The 26,859-nt window shown below is 43.3% G+C and overlaps 1 protein-coding gene across 2 annotated transcripts; it reads left to right on the plus strand.

Moving 5' to 3' along the window:
- Positions 1-223: 223 nt before the first annotated feature.
- slc39a6 (solute carrier family 39 member 6) lies at positions 224-26,324 on the plus strand. Of its 2 annotated transcripts, none has more exons than XM_030075142.1 (12): positions 224-348; positions 5,317-5,521; positions 6,867-7,800; positions 10,690-10,846; positions 11,019-11,123; positions 15,927-16,096; positions 16,600-16,791; positions 17,314-17,395; positions 18,178-18,561; positions 19,047-19,127; positions 20,589-20,779; positions 22,915-26,324. In XM_030075142.1, exons 2-12 carry the CDS (start codon positions 5,319-5,321, stop codon positions 23,065-23,067), a joined length of 2,652 nt encoding a protein of 883 aa, XP_029931002.1. In that variant the 5' UTR covers positions 224-348; positions 5,317-5,318; the 3' UTR covers positions 23,068-26,324. The 2 variants fall into 2 exon arrangements, with proteins under 2 accessions (XP_029931002.1, XP_029931003.1); XM_030075143.1 differs by having other exon boundaries at positions 240-348; positions 5,314-5,521.
- Positions 26,325-26,859: the final 535 nt, after the last annotated feature.

The following is a 26,859-nucleotide window of genomic DNA, read 5'->3' on the forward strand; positions in this document are numbered from 1 at the left end:
CTGGAGTCAAATAAACTCCAAACAAACAAACACACACACACTGTGTCCAGGACACTGAAAACACATCATCGTGCTCAATTATATGTTTACTCACTTGACTCCATTAAATTGGGGGAAAAAATAAATATGAAACTGACTCCAAAAATAACAGGAGGCTTCATCTGGTCGTGACATACTCCTCCTTCCTGTCTCCCCTGGTCGAATCGTGTTTCAGATTTCCGACAGTACATGAAGGCAACATTCAGCTCAACCATCACTTTGGCTCGTCGGGACGGAGAAGCACCGAGCGGCACCGAGCGGCGTCTGGACATCAACCGGACAGGAGGAACACCCGCAGCTGGATTATCAGTAAGTTTATTCCCGTCCGTTTCCTCGCCTCGTTTTCGCCACGTTTCTCCTGTGTGTGTCCGACCGTCCCGGCGGCGTGTCGGTGTCCACACGGTGGCTGTGTTTAGTTTCCGGGTCCCGAGTCTTTGTGCACACGGCACCGGGCTGCTGGTGCAGAGCGCACAAATCCGGCGTGTTACTGTTTACCTCCGATGTGTGTGTGTATGTGTGGTTCATATCGGGGAAGGAGACCTATCACCGGAGAGCGGGCTTTATTACTTTAGTGGCTTGATAAGCCCGTCGTAAAGGCAGGCCGTGCGGTGTCGGCGCTAGGCCCGGGCTGCGGCCCTCCGCTCCGGGCAGATGCCGCCTGCCAGCCTCCTGGAGGAAAATTAAATCGCGGTAGCTAGCACGCCGGCTAACGGAGCTAACCCAGACATGCCGAACTGAACCCCCGGGGCGCCTTGTGGTTGTGCTGCCGAGCCGCTGTCACCCCCCGCCCCCCGGGTTCCTCACACTTTAACATTTTATTGTGTTTGTGCCGACATTTTGACAAGTTAACAGTGCTGGTTAGTCAGTTAGCTAACCCTGGCATCGTGGTATCTAAGCTAACTTAACGGTCTCCGCCTGCGCCAGACTCCCGTCGGCTTCATGTGGCGTGCTTTACTGGAAAACCCTGTGCGTCCTGGAGAACACCAGGAGGGTTCCTTTGTTTCCTGAAAACCTCACTAGGAGCGGATTATCAGTTCGGCATACTGTAATAACCAACACAGCAGGCACAACAGTAAATATCCACTTTTTAGTGACGGCAGGTTCGCCTGTTTGCTCTAAGCGCCGTGGCGGCCGATAAATCATGAAAGTGCAGATTTTGTGGAGGAGGCTGGGCTCTGCTCAGTGGATCAGCTCGCCTAAGAGCTCCGAAGTTAGATTGTCTGCCTTAGTGAAGGGAATAAATTCGCTATGGCCTGCTGTCGGCCAGCAGATACTCACACAGTCCAGTCATTTTATGAAAAAAAAACCTAGGACAAATTGCAAGAGAAGCAAACTCAACTGATTTTGTTTCCTCAGTTTGTCCTGAGTGAGGGGAAAAAGTCCCACGGCATCCCACGGAATCCCATTGGTGGAAAGTTTTGAAAATCACCTCTATATGACCACATATTACCAAGAAACACCCTTTTTAACGCACAGCAGAAAGGGGTTCAAAATTTTACTTTCAGATATCACTATAAAAATTCACAAGTTGATCTCACACACACAAAGACAAGAAAAAAAAAAGTCAATTACAAGTTCTTTGAATTATTCTGTTTACACATGCATATCACACATTATCTGATTTGATATGCGCTAATAAGGAATATAAGGAATAAATGCCAGAACAGATATTTAAACAGTGAATTAAAAGGTTACTATATAGTAACCTTACTATATATATAAGGTCACTATATAGTAACCTTTTAAAACGTTACTATATAGTAACCTTTTAAAAAGGTTACTATATATATATATATATATATATATATATAGGGTTACTATATATATATATATATATATATATATATATATATATATATAGTAACCTTTTTAAAAGGTTACTATATATATATAGTAACCTTTTAATTCACTGTTTAAATGTCTGTTCTGGCATTTATTCCAGTCGTTTCACCTGCACCTGCACCACCAAGAAAACAAAAATACAACACCTGCACCGGCACCATAAGAGTCCAAAAGGCACAGAAACTTTCGAGGCTACAGCAGCGCACTGACATAGATTGTGTAACAAAACAAAGAGTTGCCACTCCGCTCTATTTTCACTGGCTAATAGCAGCATGCTGTCTTAGCTTGTCTATTCAGAGAGAGGTATCACTCCGGCCTATTTCTCATATTCAATCAATGTTATCACATGCATACTACTGCTCATTCATTAGCTGAATTGTTAGGTCTGTTTGATAAGTAATTTACATTTTTAAAACAAATAATAATTTAACATATTGTTCAGTCATTAATAACATATCATTTTCATCTTCATAAAATAACATAAAAATAAAATCGTTAAATAAATAAATAAAGTGTTGTTTATTTGTTACCTCAGTTAATTTAAGGTGATTTCTATTTCATTTGTGTGCATTTTAGTCATAAACATTAAAAACACATGCTTTTTTGGTAGTAAAATAAGAGTAAAAGGTACAAAATGGAATTCCCAAAAATGAAAACGGCAAAAAACGGAATTTGGGAAAAAATAAAAGGGAATTTGGAAAAAAATAAAATGGATTTCATAGGGCCCTATAAACACACACACACACACACACACACACACACACAGTTTTTTTTTCCTCAAAATGTTTTATTGTTGTGAGAAAGTCAGGATCCAACATCGCCCTCTACTGGCGCAAAGAGAACTGCATGCACAGTAAAGACATGTCTGGACATGCCCACACTGAAAGGCCGCTCAGCCATTGTGAAGCTGCTTAGACTTTCTGTGTTTCTCTCCACGTGTGTGCATTCTTGAGGAGATGGAAGTGTCTTTTACTCCTCAGTTAGGTAGAACATTATAATTTATGTTGGTTTACATGACAATTTTGACTGTAATGCCCATTTGGCAATTGTTTATTTTGTGAATTAATTATGTTCCTAGTTGAATAATTTACTGTAATTGATGATAGATATCAGATATTATATATGTAAACCTTCCACTAACTTAAGTGTTTTATTATTACGCATGTTATATTACAGCTGCATAGAGATGTTTATTTACTCATTCAACTGCTAAATAATGGGCGGAGTAGTTTTTGTGATGTATTTGTTTACTTTCTTTGTTTTCAGGCCACACACATACACAGATACACACACAGACTTGCAAATGTTTGTAAACCTTCAATAACCTTCATTAAAGAAGACAACAATCAGAACTCTCTCTCCAAGCGCCTTGATTCTCTAACCGGAATCTAGTCCGTAATCTGCCGCCTCAACCAGCAATCCTTTCAGTGCGGTTCGCCCTCAAACAGTTGTAACTCCTCAAACAAAATCACAGAAGAGGGAGACAAAAAACAAAACATTTGTGCTAAAAAGAAAAGAAAACAATCAGGCAAAATCTGGCCTTGTTTGTGGGTCTGGACATAAGACTTCATCTTACTACTTCCTCCTCCTCGTCTTCCTCCAGTTCTCTTGTTCTCTGTCCAGCGTCGGCCTCCGTTCTTGTCCAAACTAAATGTTTACCTGTGGCTGCAGCTCTGACTTGTAGGAGAAAGCAGCATTTGAGTAAAAATGTTTTCTCACTTGCAAATGTGGAAAGGAAATTTGTTAAAACAGTGCAGCGATGCAGAGAGCAGTTAGGTATAGTTTTGCAAAAAGTGTGTTATGAAATGACAAAGTGTGTGAGTGTGAAGCAGAGGACGTGCGTTCAGTTTGACTCCCTTGGTAAAAACATCGGCTGCAAGTGTCCTTCAAGCAGCTCCGTTACTGCTTCAACATGCAGAACAAACTAGTAGTAAATGGGATTAATTACTAACCTTACACTTTACAAAAAGTGTTTTTGCAAACACTTTTTCACACCACTGTATCTTATATATCTTATATTCTATACTTACACTTATATTTACACTTCTTTTTCTGGTCTTTTTTTCGGGTTTTTTTTTTTTTTTGGCTTATACCGGGACCTGAGTGCTAATTTCGTACCACTAGCATGTAAGTGTGAACTGGTATGACAATAAAGTTCCTTGAATCCTTAAATCCTTGAATATGAGATCCATATGTGTCCCATTGTATATCAACAGGCGACACAGACACTAATGTCAAGCATTTTGCCATAACATCAGCTAAACTAACACCTGACGAGGTGTGAATGAGTTATAGTTTAACTGATTTTACTGTAACTATTTTCCTATTGCTGCTGTATCTTGTGAATATCAACCATTTTGGCACTTACTGTGACACCCCAGGTAATTTTTGCCTTTTGTCTGTGACTTAAAAAGTAACAGGTGCAATCCAGAGTGAAGTCTGGCACCTTGTTAAATAAATGAATTCCCTGCCAGGGTAGGAAAACAGTGCTGCTTAGTTAATATTGGCTCTGGCTGCTACGTCAGGAGATACTTTGGACACTTTGGAAGGTAATAAACCGTCATATTTCCAGTTCAGATTTCCTATTCTCCAGTACAGCTTATGGCTGAATCCAAGAGCCCATCTGCCCCTCAAGTTCATGTTTAATTTGAACCAAAAAAAACCCCCAAAACCTTTATCACCTGCCTCTTTGTCAACAAGACTTTTGTTGAAACAGGATGTAAGAAACTTGAGCAATAACTGTCCTTTATTTGCAAGGCAGGGGTGATTTTCCAGACATTTTTTGTGCCTAAACTGTTTGGCAGAAGAAGTGTTGCTGTTGGGATGAAGTAAAATTTGAAGCCCACGTGTCAAACCAAATGCAAACCAAACTCCCCCTCTATGTCCTGCCCGCTGGTCAGCCCGGCTGCATTCAAAACCCAGAAACTCCTCATTTATTTAGGATTTTTTAAAATTGTCTTTTATGAAGAGACTACTGGTATTGACTACATCAGCACAGGGCTGCTACTAATGGCTATTCTATTTTCACTGTAGTTAATGTACTAAGTATTTTTAATTATTTTGTAATTATTATTTTTTTAAATTTGAGAATTATGAAAAATAATTCACTTTGCTTTGTTAGTCTTACCAGCAGCCAAAAAAAAAAGAGTACAAATTTTTAAAAATTTTTTACAGAAAAAAAGGAAGACAATGAAATCAGACAATATTTGTTGTTTTTACCTGAAAGGATTGTGATTAATTAGTTATTGAAATCGTAAATGATCAGTTTTTATGGTAACGGTTTAATGGACTAATGGTCTCAGCAGTGCACCGGCACAGTCCCGTCCTGCTCCTGTGCACAGTGTGGGTTTGCAGGTTCTTGGTGTTGAACTTCTCACCTCATTTCACTGTGCCCTGTCATTGGCGCTGAACTCAGACTTGTTATTTTGCCAGCAGAGATGATGGATAAAAGGAAATGCAGAGTTGCTCTGTCCGTGTGGCTCCTCTTTCTGCTGTGTTTGCCTCACGGCGGCGGGGCCGGCGGGCCGGACTGCAGCCCGGCGGAGGCGGGGAGCGGCGGGGGGGAGCTGCGGTCGGCCGTGGTCGACTCCCAGAGAGCAGAATGGAGCCAGCGCCAACACCTGGAGGCGCTCTTCAACAGGTACACAGCTGCACGAGCATGAGCACAGATAATGTTACTCTGACCACTCCGATGTAGTGTATAGAGACCGCTTTTTAATGTTTTAGGGGCGTAAAAACAAACCACGAAAAAACAAGCAGTTAGTATGCAAGTTACAAACACATCCACTGTACGAGAGCATCTAACCTCACACTGAGCTGATCAGTTTATGAATATAGACAATATGTTTTATGATTCCTTTTAAATAGCCTGAGGAGACTTTTGCCTTTGAAAGAATATGTATTGATTTTGTATTGTTAACCCAAATTATGACACAAAAAACGCATTACACCCTTACTTTTTAGTGAAGTTTTTTTTGTGCAATTTTTTTTGTTTCGCTTTTAGCCAAGCAGAGGCAATTTTATTAAAAGTTCTCTTAAAAATAAGAACTTTTTTTTTTTTTTTTAAATAACAATGCACGGTTTAATTGATTGGCCAGAAACTGGCCTCAGCTCCAGAACGTCACAGTTAGGATCCATTCAGAGGAGCATCCAAACTGGTGAAATAATCGGGCCACAGTTCATAGTATTCAGAGATTTGTACAGCCATGACACATTTTACCAGCCCCTATTTATTTATTTATTTAAATTGCCAGGAGAGCCAGAGCTGTGGTTGTCGGTGTGAGTCTGTGGGTCTTTCAGCACAATTTACCGCAGCTAACTCATGAAATCTGTTGCTGTTGTGCAATGTGAAAGCACATACATGGATACAGAATATGCACACTGTGCTTATTCCTTGCATAAATAAGATGTTCATTACAATTTGTTTATCATTGATGTATTAATTAAATAGATCAAACAACATAATTTATAAAGTGTTTTTTAAAACATCCTGTCAATTCATCTACAGCCACTGTAGAGCCTATTCGTTGACCCTGAGGTGTTGTTACATATTTTTAAGTAGGAGTGATATTTATCTGTCAGTTCCTTCTTTTGTTGTGTACAGTTTTGTTTCCTGTATTTGGTCACTTCTTCATCCTAATCGACCCTGTCATACAGCACCATACGACATGGGGGAATTTGGTGTGACATCATTGCTGCTGACACATCAAATTTCCACAAAGCACGAGCAAATCGCATATGATGTCCTGTCCTTTTTTGGAAAACAAAAAGGATATTAAGACGTGGAAACATCTGTTACTCCCTCTTTACATATCCAAATGATTAAATCCTCTGAAATGTTACTAATGTGGTAAATAAATGATGACTAGGAGTTTGAGGAGGTTGACACTAAGATTTCAGTGGTCTGTACCTTGGATTGGCAATCATCTTGACTTCACATGCTCACTGAGTAAATTTTAATGGACATATGTCATTAAATCAAACAGATACGGGGAGAATGGCACCATCTCTCTGGCAGGTTTAAAACGTCTGTTGCAAAATGTCAAAGTTCAACGCCATGAGCACCCTGGCGACCACCATCACCACCACCATCACCACCACCACCACCACGACCACCATCTCCACGACAGTAACAACACACACCACCAAAAACACGCCCACGCCGAACCTTCAGAGCCCAAAAAGTTCCCTAAGACCCCTAAGGGCCCCAAAGAGCAGGACGCCGTCCCAGGGAAGAAGCAACAGGACCCAGACAGCCATCAAAAGCTTTACAAGAAGAAGACCACCATGCCGGTGCAGGAGTCTGGCACTACCCCAACATACACCACCCGCCTGATGGTGAAGAGTCAGGGCAGCAGCCCGGACGCCAGCGCCACCGGCCGTGAAGTCACAGGGGCGTCCACAACCAGGCTGGTTGGCAAAGAGCAGGACACTGAGGGCCAAACCCAGCCACCTGTGACCAATCAGGACCATGACCACGCCCACGACCATGACCACGACCATGACCATGACCACGCCCACGACCATGACCACGATCATGACCATGACCACGCCCACGACCATGACCACGATCATGACCATGACCACGCCCACGACCATGACCATGATCATGACCATGACCACGACCATGACCACGCCCATGACCATGACCACGCCCATGACCACGACCATGACCATGACCACGCTCACGACCATGACCACGCCCATGACCTTGATCATGTTCACGATCATGACTATCCCAACGACGACGCCCACGACCATGACCATGACCATGACCATGACCACGCCCATGACCATGACTATGACCACGCCCACGACCATGACCACGGCCACGACCTTGATCATGTTCACGACCATGACCACACCGATCAAGATGTTCCTCACAACGGGAGCCATGATCACATCGCTGAAAACTCAGAGGTAGGACTTGGGTTTTTCCCTTTTGTTTGTGGTACATGATTTATTTTAGGACATTCTGGAGTGGCCAGAGTCTTAAAAGAACACTTCACCCAGAAAATTAAACATAAATAATTAAATAAATCTATGAGAACTTATTTTCCTGCCCCCGGATTTGTACTCCTTGGCGGTGGACAGAAGCCGTTTGCCAGAGCTCTTTTTTTTTTTTGTATTTTGGGTGAACTGTTTATTTAAGCCTGGTTCATGCTTCAGCCAACACAAATGTGGTTCACTGTGTACAGTAAAAATGGCACATCTCCTGAAGGGTTCAAACAGTGTAGGCTGCAGTTCATGAAAAGGTCACTGTCCAAAACTGGCCTGTTAAAGAGGAAGTGGAACCACTGGCCACTTCTGTTTTCTTTCAACTTTTTTGTTTTTTTTTCCTTGCGTGGTGTGGAGAGATGAATAACAGCGTCGCAAAAGGACTGGAGTTCTCAGGCAAGCATTTGACATCCTGACATACCAAGCCGACAGCTGATAGTTCAATCTCATTTGGCCCTCATTGGTCGACAGTTGCCTGTAGTCTGTGCGGTGTGTCCTGCTCCAGCTGCCCTCGTCAGCGGCTTCCTGGCGGTGTGTCCTGAGGTGACCACAGAAACGCTCAAATTATCAGTGTCATACAGGGCTAAAGTGTGTCTCGCTTGATAAAGAGTTAGCCAGGTGCCAACGTGAACAGGTGTAAGGTCTATGAAGGTTCTCGGTCATCCAGGCCATGGAAGTCCAAGGAGAAATGAATCGAGATCATCTGAACTCGTTTAGAAATTCTTGAAGACGTTTCACTTCTCACCCAGGAAGCTTCTTCTTTCTGACAGACGGGTGGGGAGTTCATTTACACTGGATAACACCTTTAACCTGTACACTTTTAAAGGCTTACAGTGCAGCAACAAAAAATGGCACAGACATGGGGTCAACATTTTTGAAAAGCTCTTGACCTCTACTGTCATGTCCCATGGCAAACCAATAGGGGGCGCCACTGACTAGTGTCAAAACATGGAAAAAACGTGATTTCACTATCTTAACAAAAAAATAAATAAAATCTGACCAAACAGGCGTTCTTCCCACACCCAAAAACTATAACTATGATTGCAAAATTAGTGATCACAACATCACATAATAGACAAAACATGTTAGAACTACAAAACCTATGGCGCAGGACACCTCTGTGTGTTGCAACTTCGCACAGATTGTAGTTCTGGTGCCCCTCTTCCGGGTTAGGGTAAAAGTTTTGAAATTCGGTTTAGAAAACATACATACGGTAGTTTTTCAACAGCAGAAGTATAACCTTACCATGTAGCCTATGTTTATATCACGAGTAAAGATGTGTTATGAGAAAAAAATAGAATCTTTAGTGCTATTTTTGACGTGTTTCCACGGTTTTTCCACCCGCTGTGTTTCGCTGACTGAAAGGGTAGTGTTCAATGGCGTAACATATCAACATATTATAATCTTCTTTTAAGAAGATTTGACGACTTTTATGCACTTTATTGATTAAGATTGTCAAATCAGACGTCGCTGATTAGGATTATGGGTAATGTAGTGCTTCTCCTTGATATGACATCACAAATAAAAATAAAGTTCTTAAAGTTTCTTAAAATAAAGTTGATATTATACGGGGATTGTGGACTCGTGTGTCCAGCATGGATTCTCGTTGACTTTCAGCAGACACTGTTTGTGTGGTGGCCACACAGAATTAAAACCATAGAAATCTATGGTTAAAACAGGTTACATGCGTGGAGCACGCAATGCGTTATTAAGAGGTCGTGCTCATTTCATGGATTTCTGTGAGATCATCTTGGGCAGCCTCTATTACCACGTTATATGACGCAGAAAACATCACGTTACCATGACAACAAAGAGTTAGTTGACACCCCAAATGCTTTCCGTGGCACGTTGTGGGAGTTCTATGTAAGTCTGTCGGGTTACCCAACTTGTCGAAAACTGACGAGAAACGGGTGCCTAATGAGTCGGCATGTGATGCTAAGGGACCCTGACCATTCATCAGGCTGTTGACGCATTGGGATTGAGGACATGTCTTATTGGTTGAAGAAGCTGCTTGGATGAGAAGCAAAATGTCTTTGTAAACAACCCCAGTTGACCTTGATTCCGCTCTCCTTGGATGAGCAGGTACACTTTTGACCATGAGGGGTTACCTGTCAGAATTATCCTCAACTATCCAACACTACCCTAATCTGCGCCTTGTTATATGAGTAATCCAGTCCAAATTGCAATCTGACCAGAATTGAATCCAATCTGATAACTGAAACTGTAGCAGAAGGGTTTTGAAAAAGGCTGTGGTTGCACTGAGCAGCTGGCAGTGTGAGTGAGAAGCATGGAAAAACAAACCTTCCCTGAATAAATAAAGATTAGGAAAAGGCACACTGAGTGTCGAACGGAGTTGCCTTGTAGGCCGGGTCTGGTACACATCAGCTCTGGCCGGTTAGATTGGCTGGTTAGAGCCACAAGGTGAACTGATGACAAAGCAAACGTCAGAGTTGGAAGAGGGAGATGAAGTTTTAGTGTGCTGGCGGTTTAAAAGGGCAGACAGATTAATGGATTACTGATAAATGACTTTTTTTCCATTTTTGGTCTCTAGTTTCTAGGGAAACTTTACTAAATGTCCAACTGGCAGCTGGGCTCATACAGAATCAGAGCACAAAGGTGAAGGCTGGAAATTAAAGGGAGAAAAGCTAATAAACACTTAAGAATCCAGTTATGGACTGATCCTATGATGCCTCCAGAAATTTTCTTTCCATACAGTAGCTTAAATAAAATTCAGTTACAGATGGACAGCAGAATTTTAGTGGTAACAAATCATTCTCATATGCATTTTTTGATTCTTTTTTTTAACCCCAGTGTCTGAACGCCTCCACCATCCTGTCGTCTCATGGGATGTCCCCGGACGGCGGGCTGACCCTGCGAGACTTCAGCTTCCTCTGCCCGGCCCTCCTCAACCAGATCGATACCAGAGCCTGCGTCCTGCAAGGAGACGCCCCGCAACATGGAGGGAGAGGTAGGAGCTCACGGCCTGCCTCGTTTGTTTGCTCGGCGTTTGCAGGCCGGTGCAGAAAAACCTCCCCGTGATCCTCTGTGGACACATGGAGGCCAAGAAGGAGAGGTTTCCTAAACGTTTCTGCGCAAACAGGATATAAAGAGAATTTAATGAAATCCTCTCTTGTCCCCAGACCACAAACATCATAAGCATGGCCATGATCACCATGGTGACCACGACCACGACCACTCGGACCACGACCACGTCAGCGGGGAAAGCAGCAAAAACATCGTAATAGGTAAGATCTTAGTGATACGGTGGGTCGGTGGGAGGTGGATCATCCCAGAGGTCATTTTCTCCAGCGACGTCCAGTTGGACAAAAGTCTCTGCCTGCAGTGAAATGGCTGCTATGGGGGCCAACATCATCACACAGGAATCAAATGTGGCTCATTGAATCCACAAGAGTCTCAGCTTTCCAGTCAAAGCCAACTGATGCAGCTCCAAGACTGTTTAGGACAGGGGTCTCAAACTCAATTTACCTGGGGGCCGCTGGAGGCAGAGTCTGGGTGAGGCTGGGCCGCATCAGGATTTCCACAAGAAAAGCACTGATAAAACATTCCAATGTTCTCAAATATCTTTATTTTTTAACACAAAATAATGAATTAAATAAATTAATTAAAAAATGAATAAAAAAAATCAATCAGTAATAAATAAATGAAATAATAATAATGATCATACAGCAGATACAGACGACTGAAGAAACCACATATTGACTGACTGACTGACTGGCTGACTAGAGAAAACTAATTATTTTTATTCAGTTTCAAATGTCTGTATTAACAGTTCTTTAAACTTTAACTTTCTGAACATGAATGGAACATTGAACATGAAGGGCTCTTGTTTCGCAGACCTGGCGAGGCGGGGGCGTAGCGCAGATGCGCTTCGCCAACTGGGTGTGGCCAGGCGGATTTTCCAAGTTTGGCACGCCGTTCTCGGTGGCGCAAGTACTCCGCCGTCCCTCCTACCGGCGGAGGGGAGGAGAGAAGGCATGGAGTGGGTTTGACACAGCCGATTCACATGTAACCAATCAAATGAGCCCCTGTCCTTGCCTTTAAAATGCGCTGCGTGAAGGCGTGATGAAAGTTTACACAGCTGACATGGAGGTCTATTGCCGCAGGCGGGGCAGAGCTCAGGAGACAGGCGCGGAGCGGAGACCGGCGAGCAGTGCGGACACGTCACCAAAACCTCACAGGCAGGCTTCCGGAATGTCAGACACATGAACAATGCAATAAATACCGAAAAAAACACTATTCAATGCTACGATCACAATCAGCACATACATATATCTCCATATCAACTGTCCCGTCACAGCTGATGTCATATCAAAGGAGATTGGCACCGTTTGTGCTGATCGTGAGGTTTTGGTGATGTGCGCCAGCCAGCCAAACTTCCACTGCGCCAGCTCCGCTCCGCCTTGTGCTGAAAGTAGACGTGGTTTCAGATGGCGAGCTTTTGGTGCACCTTGGCGAAGCCTTTTGGCACGAAACTGTCACTGCGCCAAGCCGAATCTGTCGGCACCTCCCCCCGCTGCGCCGGCACTCCCATCTCGGCGAACCTCCGCCTGCGAAACTTGGACACTGTCCGCCTCTGCCGTTTCGCCGGTCGAAACTAGCTCTGCGCGGGGTTCGCCTCACTGCGAGGGAAACTAGAGCCCGAACTGTTCTGAACATGGCTTCTCTTGCCTACTTCTTGCTGCTAGAGACCTGGCAGCGCTTCTTCTCACATAGCCTAGCCACATTTGGCTTGAGGGAGGAAGCAGTGGAGACCCTCAGTAGGGCTTGAAGATGCTCATCAGTAAAGTTACCATGGTTATGCATCTCTGACGGCATGCTAACTTTAGCTGCTAACGTTAAACGTTGCTGTGATATGCAAGGCGCAACGTTAGTCGACTCGTGTCCGTTATTATGCTGAATGAAAAGTGTCGCACGGTAAAATGTATAGCACTATAAAGACAAGTTAATACCGGTACATCACTACTGACAACTCATCTCTTTAAAAAATATTCCCACACTCACCTTCTCTCCGGAATACACATTGCCATAACTCGCAGGACTGTATGCCGTTTTCTCCTCCTCTCGATAAAGTTTTCTCATGATGAGGAGGCTCATCTTGTGAATAGCAGTTACTCTGATGTATTGCTCATTAACTTGATGCTGCTGGTAGCAATATACCAACAAAAATATTAGAACGGGAAAAAGATGGCTCGCTCCAATGCCGGCTTTACCTATGTCGCCGACGACTCTACCTATGACGCCGATAAAATCCTGCGGGTATCCCTCCGGTAAACAACCGCTGCCGGCGCCCCTCCGGCCGCTAGCGGCGCCCCTCCAACAGATGGCGCCCTAGGCAACTGCCTATACCGCCTATGCCCAAAGCCGGCTCTGGCTTGCTCCATTCATTTTCTGTAAACAGGAAGTAATACTGATGTCAGATGCCGGCCAGCCCAACAACTCAGCGTAACCAAAGCAAAATGAGCCGCGGAAGTGCATGGGGAGTTGATGCGTCCTCTAATGAGAAGAATAAATTTCCCCTGTATGTTTGTCTTGTAAAGTCCGTTACTCCATTTGCAGTGTGAAACCAAACCAACCGGACCAAATGTGTTACAATGTAACAGAATTACGGAGTTTGGTTCGGACCTTGGTTCGGACTTTCAGGTGTGAAAACGCCCTCAATCTGTGTCGAATCTGCGGACTTCAAACTATCTACCAGTCTTTGAATTGTGTCGATCGGCCAAGTAAAACCAGAGTTACGACAAATAATAAACGCCGTACTTTATCGCACGTTTGGTGCGTCTTTTTTTATGGAGCGTGTGTTGTACAGGACTCGGTAATACATGGATTCTGACAAGAAAACAACCGAAATACGCTCCTTTCCTTTTGGTCGAAAGCACACTACGTCAGCTAATCACAAAATTCTATTGCAGTTGCTAGGCAGAAAGTTGGTGTAGAGACGGACCGCAGAAAGACGCACAAAACAAACGCGCACTGACCAGTAAACACTGAACACTAACGGTGTGATCCAAACACGTTAAATCTCACAAATCTCCCTCCCCCACTGTGCCTCTATTGTGCTGCGGGGGGACAGAGGGTGGATTTTGGCCTTTGAGACACTGCAGGTCAAAGTCCACTGATTTCTGGAGTGGCATCACAGATCACAGCGCCTCCTTTATTTCTGAGCTGAGAGCAGCGGAGGACTGTGGGCGCCGAGCGGAGTCAGCGGCTTCACGGCTTTTCCTCCGCCCAGCTGACTAGAGGAATGAATGAATGAGTGAGCGAGGCACTGGACAGCCCGGCCGATGTCCCGCCTTCTAGAACCATATACCTCACCGTGATTGGTTTGTTCAGATCCGTACACAACAAGTGTCATTCATATCAATCTTGCGGGCCGCACTAACATTAATCTTTCATATTAAGACGGGGGCCGCAAATTATCGTCCCGGGGGCCGCAGTTGGCCCGCGGGCCGCGAGTCTGAGACCCCTGGTTTAGGATGACCACAGCCTCATGAAACTAAACAGCCACAAACTAGAGAGCGCGGGCATTCAGAGTATATCTGGTTTTCCAGGTGGACTGACAGTAAGGGCACGTTTCTGAGACATTTCCAGAGCAGAACGCTTCAAAAAATGCAGTACTTATGGAAATCTCCAAATGTCAAAAGTTTTTGACTCCAAATCAAAGCATAAAATTTTCTGTGGTATTCCTTAAGGCAAGGCAAGGCAAGTTTATTTGTATAGCACATTTCAGCGACAAGGCAATTCAAAGTTCTTTACATAGAGCATAAAGGCATTAAAACAATATAAAAGCAACACAAGAAAACATACATAAAAACAATTAATAAAAAGAAGCTAAAAGGAGAATAAGATGATAAAGCAGGACATTGAAAGTTACAGTGCAGTGTAAAATATTAATAATGTGGTTTAATGGAAGGCAGCGGCAAACAGAAAAGTCTTCAGCTGTGATTTAAAAGAACTGAGAGTTGCAGCAGATCTACAGTTTTCTGGGAGTTTGTTCCAGATATGTGGAGCATAAAAACTAAACGCTGCTTCTCCATGTTTAGTTTTGACTCTGGGGACAGAAAGCAGACCTGTCCCAGACGACCTAAGAGGTCTGGATGGTTCATAATTTAGCAGCAGATCAGAGATGTATTTTGGACCTAAACCATTTAGTGCTTTATAAACCAACAGCAATATCTTGAAATCAATTCTCTTAAGGTCTTGGTGTCCTAGTGTGGTATTTTGGAGGAATTTTTGAGCGGTCAGAAATGTAAAAATTTTTGCACCAAATCTGTGTAACAAATGGCATCAACCCTAAAAATGCGGCACAAACTTGTGACACCCATCCTGCTGCATTTTGCTCAGCAGCCAGTTTCAAATGCCAGTCAAAGCACTGAAATAGAGGAAAATATTTTTCCAGCAGGCAGCTTCTATCAAATTTGTAAACTAAAAATTTGTGGATACGTGACGCGTGGTTTGCATGTGACCAAATTGCTCGGTTTCAGTTGTCTTTTTAAATCCTTTTCCAGGGAGGTTGTGTGTACGATTGCATATTAGTGCCATTGTAGGGAGGAAAAAAAAAACTACAGAGCCGGCGAGGGAAGGGAGATATTGCAAGAAAAAAAAATCGTCATAAATTTATGAGAAAAAAAACTTAAACATTCTCATGGGAATGGCTTCACATGTACATTCTAAATGGATAAAAAACAAAAGCACCAAACCAAAACACAATGTTCATTACAGAGTTATAGCTATAATAACTTAACGCAAAAGACTGAAGCTCATCTTCAGGTTCCCAGCTTTTAGTTGTTTACCACTTTTAGTTGGCTTCTGCTGTTGAACTTTTATTTTCCCCATTGAAGAGCCCCATTGAAATGTTTCCAAGAAAGAGCTGGAATGGTATGGAGTTAAGCAACTAAACCGCTGCTGAAATTACACTCTGAAGAAAAATAGTTAGAACTTGTTTCTCAAACTGTTGGAGCTATAAAGTGTGTGTGTGTGTGTGTGTGTGTGTGTGTGTGTGTGTGTGTGTGTGTGTGTGTCTCTCTCAGCGTGGGTCGGGGGGTTCGTCTCCATCACAGTGATCAGCCTGCTGTCCCTGCTGGGCGTCGTGCTCATCCCCCTGATGAACAAGGTTTTCTTCAAGTTCCTGCTCAGTTTCCTGGTGGCGCTGGCTGTCGGCACGCTGAGCGGCGACGCCTTCCTGCACCTCATCCCACACGTGAGTCGCCAAGACGGACGTCCTTTTCACCAAACATAAAAGCACTGGAAGTCCAGATTCCCGCTGATCCTGGACTTCCTGGGGCATCGTGACATTTAGACCAGATGTATTCTAGAAAGTTTGATAATTCATTTGAGGATGTCAGGGATTATCTGTTAGTCTTTGTCTGAAAGCGGGTTACTTACAAAACTAAAAAAATGAAGGAAATTTGTGGGAGAGTTGAGAGAGAACTGAATATTATGATCTATATCCTGGATTTCTGCCATTAGACGATTATCTTTTATTTTTTTAGCCATAACTATGAAACTAACAGAGAGCAACACTGATCCTACATCCATGTTAGTTAATTTAATATAAAATCAAAATGATAGGAAGGATGCGTTCAGAGAGTTGCTCAACATCGGCAGAGGTTTTCAAATTTTTGGTGCCGTCAGATCATCATCATTCTGTCGTCTACCACATCCACCACTGACCTCATCCGTCCATCTTTCTCAATGCTCCAGTCTCAGGGAGGCCACCACCACCACCACGAGGATTCTGGGATAGAGGTGGCCGGGCACCACATCCACGACGAGCAGGGGGAGAACCTGGACTCGGTGTGGAAAGGCCTGACCGCTCTGGGCGGCGTTTACTTCATGTTTCTGATCGAGCACTTCCTAACGCTGGGCAAGATGTACAAGGACAAGAAACAAAAGGTCCCAGTCCTATAAGCTCATTTTTGTTGTGTGTTTGTGTGGTGTTAAAAACTCAAATATGTTCATTACATGATAATTTTAAAATGCATAGTTTCAGAAGCAAGTTATCTGATAACAGTTAATTTAAATGTTGATATAATGTATTCAAACTTGATGTAAATATGATTAACCACTCATCCCTGTATTAGTGTGTTATTTAACAGCTGCTCTTTATAAATCAAGAACTATCAGTGGTAAATGAACATTTACAGCTACAATTACAATTATCATTATTCTGTTGAATTTTTCAGTGCAACCCATAAAGCTGTGGCGCTTTGAAATTATTTTATTTGTGGTCCCAGTTCTGATTTCACTGCAGACTGTAGTGTTAAAAACATTCACTCATCTTGGGATACTTTAAAATCTAAACATCAAAATATTAAGAATATTTTACTGTGAACTTGGCCCAACGAGCAAAATCTATTTGTAAAACTGTAGTGCTGGGGTGTCTGATGGTAACGAGGTGTAAACCCGCCCAAACAGATCCAGAAGAAGTGGGATCAGAACGACAAAGGAGATCCGGAGAAGCAGCCGGCGCTGGACGAGAACGGCAAGCCAGCTGAAGGTGAAAGGCAGCAGCAGGAGAGCCGCTGCAAAACTCTTTTTAAAAAACTGAATTCCTTGATATTGTCCACACACATTTCCAGCAGGACAGAGCTTTTGGTCATTTTGTGTACAAAATGCAATAATGAGACGATGTGTAGGATTTGCTCCTTTGCTCTCAAGCTGTGGTTACCACAGCAACACAACACACTGAAGAAACCATCTCAAATCAGAGAAATGCATTTCTAGTGGCTCAGAAATTACAATAGACAGTATTGTGCACAATTTACTCATCTCTAATTTGGTTTAAGAACTTTGTTCATTTATTTGGGTTTGATTTGAGCTTTGTAAGCATTTTGATTCACCGCTTTTAGACACTAAAATAAATAAATAGCCTTAAATGTGCAGTAATGTAATAATAAATAATAAAACAATCCTTTTTTCCTGTAGAATTTGAAAAAGCAAAACAGAATTACTCAGATTTTATTTATTACTTAAAAGAAGAAAAAAAAAAAAGACAGGGCCAAACAGGGGCTGTATGTCACCATGTCAGTTTTTGGGCTGTCAGCAGTTCAGTTCACAGGGGAATTTCTCAAAATCTATTCGGTTGATCACCATTTTTTGTGTCAAGATTCATGTTGGTTAGAGCAGGAAAATGTGGTGAGCCCTTCGCCCTCATCATGTAGTTTTTTTTCTCTTAATGATTCTGAAGTCAGTGATATATTCTATTTATTTCTTTGGCAGATCAGTGCAGTTGAATCGCAGAATTTCCTTTTGATTAACCAACATTGTTTCCATCTCCAGACGTGGAGACCAACGGCGCCGGAGCGTTCAGCGACCACTCGGGGGGCGTGGCCGAGGAGGAGCAGGTGATGCTGGCTCCCCAGGTGGCCGTGGTCACGCCGCAGGGTTACGCCCGGGCGTCCGGCGCCGCCTACACCGCCGAGGACTGCGAGAACAAATGCCACTCCCACTTCCACGACACGGTGGGCCAGGCCGACAACATGCACCACCACCACCACGACTACCACCACATCCTGCACCACCACCACTCCCAGAACCACCACCCGCACAGCCACTCGCACTCCTACTCCGAGCAGCACTTCCAGCAGGCCGGCATCGCCACGCTGGCCTGGATGGTCATCATGGGAGACGGACTGCACAACTTCAGCGACGGCCTGGCCATCGGTGAGTCGACCGCTCCGTCTGCTGAAGAGCAGGATGTGCTAGAATTACAACAGTTCCACAGAGACACATTTTTTGGTTTGGTTTGGTAATGTTGGTGCATTTTTATGGAGATGTTTATTAATGTGCACTGTTGCTGTGAAAAAATAAATTTAAAAAAATATAAAGGACTTGAAAAGGGACAGTCAGTTCAAATCAAAAACATGCAGAACACACTTAAAACAAAAATACATACAAAGTGACAAAGATGTGACATGCTTCCTAACTTAATTTACTTAATAATGGTTCTGTATCGGTGCACATTGTACCCTTTACTTACCTGGCTGACGTCAGGACCAGGGGTGGCTGCGATGCACTGGGTAGCTTTGACTCTGAGAAAATGAATTAATGTGAACGGGGCGAGACTGAGAAACGGATCAAACGAGCTCAGCAGGCCTTTGACAGGGAAATAAAGGTGGAGGTTTGTAGTGACATTTGTCTTCCTGCAGGTGCTGCCTTCACGGAGGGCCTGTCCAGCGGCCTCAGCACCTCCGTGGCTGTGTTCTGTCACGAGCTGCCTCACGAGTTAGGTGAGTCCTTCATTTGTCTCCGGGTTTCCTCTTCATTCTGCGGCACCAGTGGTGCTGGGGGTCCGAGCTCAAGTGAACGCAGCATTAGCCGGACAGTAAGGAGGTATACAAGGCAGTGTATGGTCATAAATGCTAAATAAAGTTTGTTAGAACGTAATGTTAGCAGCTGTTTTTTGGATGGACAAGTTCAAGACATCTTTGACTGCGCTGTGAGTTTCCCGTTTTCAAAAATGACCTTTATAGTGTTTTTTTTTTTTTTGCCCTGTTGGTCTGTGATGAAGGCTTGTAAGAGGCTGCAGCAGAGCGGTGAGCTTCTTCTCAATGAAGCTAGCAGCGAGCTTGTCATGCACAGTTAAAAATGATGGGAATCAACCTTTTTAATACAAACTGGGATAAAAAATACTTAAAGTGAGAAAAATCCAAGAGTCTCCCAAACTGCAGTGAGTGAGTTTCTTTGAGTCTTAAGTCAAAAGCAGCTGGACCTTCTGCGTCATCTACAAGGCATTTTGTTCTCACTTTACATCTTTATATCTTTAACTAGCTCCTATTTTATTCCGCACTGTGTTGTCTTTTATTGTTTTATTTGCATATTCTGTTTCATTTCAAAGCTCTCATCTTTAGCCTTTTCCTTTTTTAATTCCACCCTGTGCTGTTTTATTCCTTTTTAATGTTTTATTTTTATTTAATGTGTTTTCAGATGTTCTTCTTTCTATTGTGAAGCACTTTGAGCTGCAATTCTTGTATGAACTTTCTTCGGGGTTCCTCAGAAGGTCCAGATGCCTTTGACTTAGGGGTTCCAGGATGTGGATGGCAGAAAACCATCATCATCACGTCACCTTAAGCTGTCTGGTTATTGTACACAAATATCGAGCTTCTACCAATTTAAGTAACCTTTTGCTGCCATTGGGTGCTGCTGACATGCAAAGTCACTTAGTGAAGCTTTAATTGTATTTTTCTTTTTTTTTTTTTTTTCAATTCTACAGTGTTTTGCTCCCAGTTTTGGTCATTAATGTTCTAGTGCAGCTTTCAGTGCTGATGTGACTGTGCATACTAGTTATATAGATTACATTTTAATTATTTAACTGTCCCACAATTCCATCTCTGTTGTAATCCGGAAGCCAAGCAACGACATTTTGGTGTTAAAAAAAAACAAACAAAAAACTTACTGCTGTGTTTTTTTGTGCAATGACAATAAAGAAAGTCTAATAAGTCAGGACGGCGCTGTGCTTTTGCGGTTCAAGGCAAGGCAAGTTTATTTGTATAGCACAATTCAACACAAGGTAATTCAAAGTGCTTTACAGAGACATTAAAAGCAACAAGACACAATTTAAAACAATAAAAACAGTCAATAAAAAAGAGAAATAGAAACTGAGAATGATAGAGAATGATAGCGTGTTTGTGGTCGTCCGCCTCTTGCTGCCTGTCTGGACTTGAGTGTTGGACTCTTTCTGTGTTTCCCAGGTGACTTTGCGGTGTTGCTGAAGGCGGGCATGACGGTGCGCCAGGCCATCCTCTATAACGTGCTGTCGGCCATGACGGCCTACCTGGGCATGGTGACCGGCATCGTCATCGGGCACTACGCAGACAACATCTCCACATGGATCTTCGCCCTCACGGCGGGCCTCTTCATGTACGTGGCGCTGGTGGACATGGTGAGTCGGCGTTACACGCTCTGAGGCCACAGCCACGAATATGATGTGAAACTTTTTGAATCCATGGGATGAGCATTTGCTTAATTATGTGACATGATTTGGCAATAAATCCCATTGTGCTACATACAGGATCCTCTAAAATGCATCACAGCTACAGTGCTGTTACAGTTTCAGTTTATACAGTTAAGAATGGTAGATTATTCATGTGTTTAATATTCAAATATGTTATTTTCATGCGGTTTGTCCGTCAGAAAAAACAATTATGATAATGACCGCAGTATTCATCAAAATAATGAGGATTTTTATCACGTACGAATAATTTGGCAGCCCAGAGTTTTCATAATTAACAGAATAAGGCACCATTTCTGTGATTTTTTTATTTTTTTTTTTTTTTCAGATACAGTTTTTTATTTAGTTATGTAGTTTATTTGCCTGTTGCTTCGGAGTTCTCCCTGTTTGAAACGAGGCTGGACAGCCATCAGACGTGATTTCACTGATCGGCTCCTCCTCTCCGACTGAAGTTCAGCTGCTTTAGTGTCGGACTGAAATGAAAACAAGCAATTTGAGCAACACAAAGTCATGATTCACCTCATGAGGTCTGGAATGAAGCAGCTCCTCCCTCTCCCAGTGAGCAGCACCGAGCCGTGAGAACCGGCTTCATCAGGAAGAGAAACCGCTCGCAGGCTCGTGATGTTGTGAGAGCGTTCGGCGCCAGTCAGCAGCACCTGTTCTGCCGACGCAGCAGGTCTTGATGTTAAAGCCGAACCCTCGGTGTTCAGGCGCTGGACTTTGGCCCGGCTTGTCAGAAAGCGGTGGCGTTCAGAGCCAGATGGCCACTTCTCACACACACTCGGTGTCACCAACAGCTGGCTTCTGGAGAACAGAAGCAGCAGAGTGTGTGCTGTCCAAGTCTGCCCTCTGGAGGCCGCCGGCTCACAGTGCAGCCTGTTCCATCCAGAACCAACACCAGTTCAACCTTCTGCTACCCGTTTCTAATCCTCAGCCCCGTGGGAGTGAGTCTCTCTGCCCTGAGCTCAGAGGAACAGCTCGTGGCAGGAAGGTGACTGGTTTTAATCCCCCGGCTGGCGAAACCTTAATGCGTCCAAATTTGGTTTCATGGTTAAATCCAGTTAAAGGACCGCACAGTCCTCATTAGGCTGAAATAATTCTCCTTGACTTCATGTGTGAATCTTTCTCACACCAGTTGAACAAACTTAAAAATGTTTCCTATTCAGAACTCAAAAAAACAGCTCACTGTCCAGGTCAGTGAAGGTCACACCAACGCCACATTTGGAGGAGTTTTTGTTTCATAACAGAGCAGATTCTGGAAAGTACGACAACGTATCAGGGCCACTGTAGGGAGAGTTTTAGTCATGAGGCCACGTGGCTTCGCTTTGCAAGGCTGGATCAGCGGCACCCTGCACCCCGCTTACCGTGCATCACGCCTGCCGGTGATGAACTTATCACGTTACATTTTTCTATTGTTTTTTTTAAATTATGACTATGAATCTATGACGATTTATGAATCTTGAACTTTTCCCGTACCACTTTCTTTCTTTTTTCTCATAAATTTATAACTTTAATCTTGGAAATTCTGAGTTTTTTTTCACTGAATATTACCCACATTGAAGGGAACCCACATTTTGTACCTTTTTTTATTTTATTTTAATGTTTATTTGACAGGGGCGATACATACAACATTGCCACAAAAAAGGGAAAATGTGATGTATATAAGACGTCTAGCTTCAGCTAATTTGCAGTCTTTGGTCAGGCTTTTAGAATACAATGAGATATACTGAATACCAAAAAAAAATAAAAATTAATTGATACAAATGCAGTGAATAATACAGTAGATAAATAAACACAATTGCAGTTGTCAATTACAGATAAAAACACGAGTTGAATTTGACATTAAACATTAGGAAAGTGCAATTATGTTGACAATGGCTTAGTTTTAATTTCACTCCGCCTTTAATTCAGCCGAGGTCATGGTAAGTCGGGTCTTTTGTTGCCAAGACATTACTGCGAAAGTAAACTCCACTAAATATCCACATTTCTCTTCTCGTGAAATCCCAGACGTGCCTCTTTGATGTTTTGAGCGTCGATGTGACTTTTGTGTCGAATGTTTTCTCGAGGTGCCGGAGATGCTGCACAACGACGCCGGGGACCACGGCTTCAGCCACTGGGGCTTCTTCCTGCTGCAGAACGCCGGCATCCTGCTGGGCTTCTGCATCATGCTGCTCATAGCCATCTTCGAACACAGAATCCAGCTGGACCTGGGATACTGAACCGAGGGCTTTGAATCACACCCCCCACATGCATTCCAGTGTGTGCAGGTCTCGGTCAGATGTGTGTGTTTTATTCGTTGTCCTTGAGAGACGAGGTCAGGCCCGCTCCCACGTTTTTGTTTTTGTTTTTTTGTATTATTCTCCACTAGATTACACTGTGTTCATGTTGTATTGGATGAGGCTAAAAAATGTTGTTGCTACAGCCCTGAAATATTATCTATTTAAGTTGAAAACCGACATCCAAGGTGGAAGTTACATTGTTAGATTATCTTGGACTGCCGGCACTGGTGCCATGTTTTGCCAGCTGTGTTGACACACATCCTCAGTTCATGACACAAAGTGGGAGATATCGCAGCCTGGCTGCTGTGCTCTTATTTTTTTATTTTTTTTTTAATTTTGTTTTGGCAGCTCATAATTCCGGCAAATCCTGAAGTGACATGAACGTTTTTGTGAACCATTCTGTACGCATACTGGAGAGGGACAGTGTGTTTTTGCTCAGTTTCATCTTTTTTATTGGTCAAATCTTTATTGTTGTTGTACATTTTGGTTCTGCATGATGGAGGCATCCAGACACACAGGGTTTCCTGCTGGTTTCTGCTGCTGAACCAAGCCTCGTCAGTATTCCAGCGGAAAACCAAAGTGCCACAGCCACAGCAGCCCTGCCGTCAGTACAGCACAGTATTGATGCTACACCATCGCCACAGTGAGAGCAGCAGAGGCTCCGAGCAGGACCTGAAACACCTCCCAGCCACATCAGCAGCAAATTCAAATGTCAAGAGTTTGTCTGAAAACACCTCAGAAAGTGCTGCTTCTCTCCAGTTTAAAAAGGTGGAGCTGCGATGATGAGATAGAAAACAGGTGGCACTTAACCAAAAAAACAAAAAAAAACAAAACTGTTATGTATTCCTAAAGTAAAATAGTTTGGAGGCGGTTTGATGACAAAAGACATGTAATCTTGTAAATTTAGTAATTTCAACATTCATTCCGTCCATTTGTGTGAAAATCAGTGTTAATATCTACTAATAGTCTAACCTTAGTTTTTGTTGAAAAGACAGTGTAATCATAATCCCATTTAATAAATAACTGAATATTAGTGTCTCTAGGTAAAAAAAAAAAAAAAGAAGAAGACCATTGTTACACTTTGAATGTGTTGTAAGTGAGTTGACCCTTCACCATGCTGCTGGAGCTCAACGGATGTGATGGATTATCTGACAAAGAGCTGCTACTGTATGTGTTGTTGGTCAGTGGGATTATGCTAAATGCCTGGATTAACAGCCTCCCACGCAGCTGTGTGTGCCGGCTGTAAAGACTTGGTAATCCAACGGACCAAGCACTCCCCATCTGGTGTGTTAGGTTGTCAATATCCCATCAATTCCAAAAAAAAAAAAAAAAAAAAGAGAGACTTTGCCATACAACTGTACATTTTGTGTCAAAAAAGTGTAACTGCTTCGTAGTGAACGGCGTTTTCGGTGTCAAGCTTTGCCTGTTACAAAACGTCAGAGCATGCAGGTCTGTTTAAAATGTTTTGCCTGTCAAGATGTCTCTTCCATCGCCTGTCTAGTCTGTTTCAAAATCATGAAGCGTCGCCTTATGTTTACAAGACGTGTCAAGTGTGGTCGAGTATGTCCTGTAGTTGATTTGTTGGATGTGAATGAAGAGGCAAACCTTTTTGTTAAGTTTTTGTTAAAGTTCCCAAAATGCAGTGTTCTTGTGACGAGCGCACCGACCCACACCGAGTTAGGAAATCCACTCAGAGCGCAGAAACGTCACGGTTCCCTCGGGCTGGAGGCTTTGGTCCGTGTTTTCACCGACTCAAGGAACCAGCTTGGCTCAGTATTTTGTCTGGCAGATTTTTCATGAAGAGGAAAACCTCAGCTGTCCTGTCAAGTGTTACTGCAGAGTCTCACTGAGATGATGATGATGATGATGATGATGATTCAAAAGACAAAACTGAACCCAGACGTGTATTGGTGTGCTGCCATCTGCTGGTGAGAACAGCCTCGCCGTTCTCAAGCTGGTCATGTCTTGGAAGTGGAACCCCCCCCCCCCTGCTGGACCTTCATGTCCACTTCACTGTGATACATCTTTGTTTTGGTTTGTTTTAAGGGAAATTACAATAAATCCAAATCTTAGCACTTACTCCCAAACCTCTGCTGGTGAAGTTGGATCATTTAGTGAATTCTGGTGATCTTCAGACATTTCCACCACCGGACAATTACTGACTTTTTGCCGTAACTATAATTCATGTTCTGTGGGAAATTCTCACATCTGCAGCTTGCAAGTCAGCATCTTAAAGGAATACTCCAACGTATTTGGACAAAATCCCCTTTTCTTGAGACCAGATGTTGGACACCATTTCCACCTCTGTGCGTGCAGTGGTTCAGCTCCTGTGGGTCGCATTTTTGGTTCTTTGCCCAAAACGTTGGAGTATTCCTTTAACAGCGCTGCATTCCCGTGCCGCTTTATCAGAAAACCAAAGCTGAAGACAAACGCTGCTCGTTGGCAGAGGTTTGCAGTTTCACGCGCCGCACACTGACGTCTAGTTTCTTTTGTTCCAGCATGTTTAAGCCCCGCCCCCTTCCATTTCAATGGTGTCTTGCAGAATCTTTGTAAAGTCATCTTCAATAAAAATGATGACTTTTTATTTTGATCTTCTGTTGTTGGGCAGAAAAGGCCCCTGGGAGGTCAGAGGTCAGGCTCTGGAGCAGACACTCAGACACTCCAGCAGGAATCGAACCCTCAGCTTTGTGGTTACAGGACGGCCTAAAACCTGAAGGTTGCTCTTGCCCGGCAGCTCTCTCTGCTGTCACTTTGTTGAAAGCCTTTTCCACATTTTGGAGACAAAGTTGGGTAAATCTGAAACCACATTTGCTCAGAGGTTTAGTTCCCACACACACTCTGAGATCAGTCTGATCATTTTCACGCTGTAATAAACAGGAAATAATCTGAAAAAGAAAATCAGGACGTGGAAACGCAGCTGGTTCCCATGTCTGTCTGTTCTCAGCCACATGGTGGTGCTGTCTGCTGTAAGCCAACATCCTGTTGAACAGACCAAAATATTCAAGTCAAGAAAAATCTGATGTGGGAACCCCTGGAGGAAGGACTTTGTAGTTTCATGTAGTTTTTCATCCGAGGCAGACTCATCTGTTGATGAAGGGAACGACTTCTGTATGCGGCCGCTGGCTCCTGTCGGCAGCTTCCATGTTCACTGTGTTCTCTGACATTCCACAACACAATAAAACCTGGTTGCCTGTTCAGCGCTGAGGGTGATGGTTCATCTTTTCAAATCACATAAAAAAAAAACAAACAAAAAAACAGTCAGCTATTTCATGATGGACGGCATGTCCGCACATCCTGACTCATATCGGCTCAAGGCCTCAGTTACAGTTTTTCTCATTCACTTTAGTACATTTCTCAAATCCTCCATAACATTTGCCAAACAGTAACTGCATTTCTCAAAACAGTTATGTATTTATTATGTATTTCCTGATGTAAACTATGGCTAAGGTTCTGATGGCAGTGATTGAAAATGCAGTCCATTTCAACAGCACAAAGTTACACATTACTGTATGTGGGAGATAGATTGGACAGGATTCACATTTAGGCTTTTACTGTTTGTACTTTATTTTGACAGACCATGTCTTTGCAACACATAAAAGAACAAGACAGCACTGCATAGCATGAAGGAAAAAATAAAATTTTTAGAAATGTAAACAGGACACAGAGCAAACCCAGGCAGACGTGCACATGCAGTGCTGTCTGGGGAATCACAGTGCAGTCTTCCTCCCCCTC

The sequence above is a fragment of the Myripristis murdjan genome, chromosome 17 (assembly GCF_902150065.1).
Source record: "Myripristis murdjan chromosome 17, fMyrMur1.1, whole genome shotgun sequence".
NCBI classification, from domain to species: Eukaryota; Metazoa; Chordata; class Actinopteri; order Holocentriformes; family Holocentridae; genus Myripristis; species Myripristis murdjan.

What these genes read in the sequence shown, in the direction of transcription:
- slc39a6 (XM_030075142.1), top strand. Translation starts at nt 5,319, where the DNA reads ATGATGGATAAAAGGAAATGCAGAGTTGCTCTGTCCGTGTGGCTCCTC. An exon ending in CTGGAGGCGCTCTTCAACAG is followed by an intron (nt 5,522 to 6,866) that starts GTACACAGCTGC and finishes TAAATCAAACAG; the next exon opens with ATACGGGGAGAATGGCACCA. An exon ending in ACATCGCTGAAAACTCAGAG is followed by an intron (nt 7,801 to 10,689) that starts GTAGGACTTGGG and finishes TTTTAACCCCAG; the next exon opens with TGTCTGAACGCCTCCACCAT.